The following is a 2,500-nucleotide window of genomic DNA, read 5'->3' on the forward strand; positions in this document are numbered from 1 at the left end:
TGTCTTGACGGGTGTGTGAACACACATGGAGCCAGGATTCCGGCGCACCACTGTAACATTCCCTGACCTGGGACACAGTGACCCAGCTTCAGGTGTGAGTGTGACCTTACCTGGGGTCCTCCTGGAAGATGGACTGAATCCCCTGACCATGGTGCACATCCCAGTCCACTATCAGAACCCTGGAACACACACACCACACACACACATTACTATCAGAACCCTGGAACACACACACCACATACACACATTACTATCAGAACCCTGGAACACACACACCACATACACACATTACTATCAGAACCCTGGAACACACACACCACATACACACATTACTATCAGAACCCTGGAACACACACACCACATACACACATTACTATCAGAACCCTGGAACACACACACCACATACACACATTACATTACATTACATTACCATCAGAACCCTGGAACATACTTCACACCACACTACATACTTCCCACAACACACTACATACATATACATACTACTACTCTGGAATATGTAGAGGTGGGTCGTATGCCCAAGCGCATTGTGTTGCCTCTGGGTATGAAATGCGCTATACAAATAAAGCTTTGATTGATTGATTGATTGATTGACTACATACTTCACACAACACACTACATACTTCACACAACACACTACATACTTCACACAACACACTACATACTTCACACAACACTACATACTTCCCATAACACACTACATACTTCACACAACACACTACAAACATATTCATACTACTACTCTGGAATATGTAGGGGTGGGTCGTATGCCCAAGCGCATTGTGTTGCCTCTGGGTATGAAATGCGCTATACAAATAAAGCTTTGTTTGATTGATTGATTGACTACATACTTCACACATCGCTACATACTACAACATACTACAACATAGTGTGTTCCTCTGTGTTGCCGGGGCGTGTGAGCAGCAGACTGACTGACCGCTGGATCCTGTGTTGTCTCTGCGCGTAGCGGGCAGCGATCGCCAGGTTATTGAACATGCAGTAGCCATTCATCTGGTCAGCCTGGGCGTGGTGACCTGGAGGTCTGGAGAAGGGGTCAGAAGACACACACACACACACACACACACACATAGGGACAAACGCATTAGAACGACCTGTTCATCTGGGCAATAGGAGTGTCTGGTTGATACACTGTGTAACATGGGCACTTTTAGAATTTCCCATATTGCCCCCACCCCCCATGCCACGCCCCCAGAGACCCCGCCCTTCTGTCACTTGTTTCAAAATCAAAGAATAAACACAAAAATAGACACGCACCCTAAACAATGATGCAATCAGACCACACATGATTAAACTGCAGTACAAAAGGGCTCAACACGCATCGTCAAGTCGCCTTATTTTATGGCTCAGGATCCAACAGAATAGCCTCTGAGACCTACTGGTCGATCGCGATGGACGTATTGGGCACCCCTGCTGTAGGGAGATGACCACAGCCCTTAACCCCAGTTCCCACCCCCCTTCCAGAGGGACATTATCAGACACCCTCACAGCTGCTTAGCATGCAGTTAAAAAGAGAAACATCATAGCTGAGCTTGACAATGTGTAAAAAGTAATCATAACCAGCAATGGATGGACAAGTATCACACAGGATCACTATATTACAGTGACAGTCCACTATGCAAATGAAGGCCAACTGAGACAGAACCATCGTCCCAGGCAGTGGATGAGTCCCAGAGTGGTAGAGTAGTATTGATAAGAGCATCAGTAAGTATCTATTACGATAAGCAATATTGGTATCGATCAAATCCTAACGATATCCATCCCTAGTGAACGGTCATCCCCGAGTTCATGTGGTTGTGGAGAGGTCACCTCACGACAGCGAATCCGTTGCGTAGCTCCGAGGTCATGACCTTGTCGACCAGCTGGAGAACGGAGCCGGCGGACAGAGAGGCGCAGCTGAACGACTCCTGAGGAGGAGAGAGGACAGGATGATGGTCTGGCTTCACACACACACGCGCACACACACACACACACGGACGCACACACACACACACACGGACACGCACGCACACACACGGACACGCACGCACACACGCACGCACACACACAAACACACACAGACACATACACACACAGACACAGACACACACGCACACATACGGACACGCACGCACACACACACACACACACACACACACACAGACACACACACGGACAAACACGCGCGCAAACACGGACACACACACACACACACGGACACGTACACACACACACACACACACACACACACACACACACAGCCTCCCACCAGGCCCACTCACAGGATGCAGGTAGACGGAGTCGTAGGAGTCCGCCAGGCTCTTCAGCTGCTCCTCAGTCATGGTCTGAGTGGACCTCATCCGCTCCACGTACTCCTTCCTGGACAAACAACAACACGCTTACGTACTCCTTCCTGGACAAACAACAACACGCATAAGGTCCACTTCCTGGACAAACAACAACACGCTTAAGGTCCACTTCCTGT

General features: G+C 48.9%; 2 protein-coding genes across 2 annotated transcripts in view; one reads left to right on the forward strand and one right to left on the reverse strand.

The window, feature by feature from the left end:
* LOC311315538 (voltage-dependent L-type calcium channel subunit alpha-1F-like) overlaps nucleotides 1-2,500 on the forward strand; it is a 167,986-nt gene that overhangs the window by 90,848 nt on the left and 74,638 nt on the right.
* Nucleotides 1-2,500, reverse strand: part of hdac6 (histone deacetylase 6) — a 22,046-nt gene that overhangs the window by 14,606 nt on the left and 4,940 nt on the right. Inside the window, exons 6-9 of the mRNA XM_084445680.1 lie at nucleotides 2,298-2,394; nucleotides 1,846-1,943; nucleotides 956-1,060; nucleotides 111-179 (exon numbers count right to left, since the gene is read on the reverse strand). Coding sequence (XP_084301806.1) covers nucleotides 111-179; nucleotides 956-1,060; nucleotides 1,846-1,943; nucleotides 2,298-2,394 — 369 coding nt within the window. The remainder of the gene's footprint in view (nucleotides 1-110; nucleotides 180-955; nucleotides 1,061-1,845; nucleotides 1,944-2,297; nucleotides 2,395-2,500) is intronic.

The sequence above is a fragment of the Borostomias antarcticus genome (genome assembly GCF_949987555.1).
Source record: "Borostomias antarcticus genome assembly, chromosome: 11".
In the NCBI taxonomy this organism is placed as follows: Eukaryota; Metazoa; Chordata; class Actinopteri; order Stomiiformes; family Stomiidae; genus Borostomias; species Borostomias antarcticus.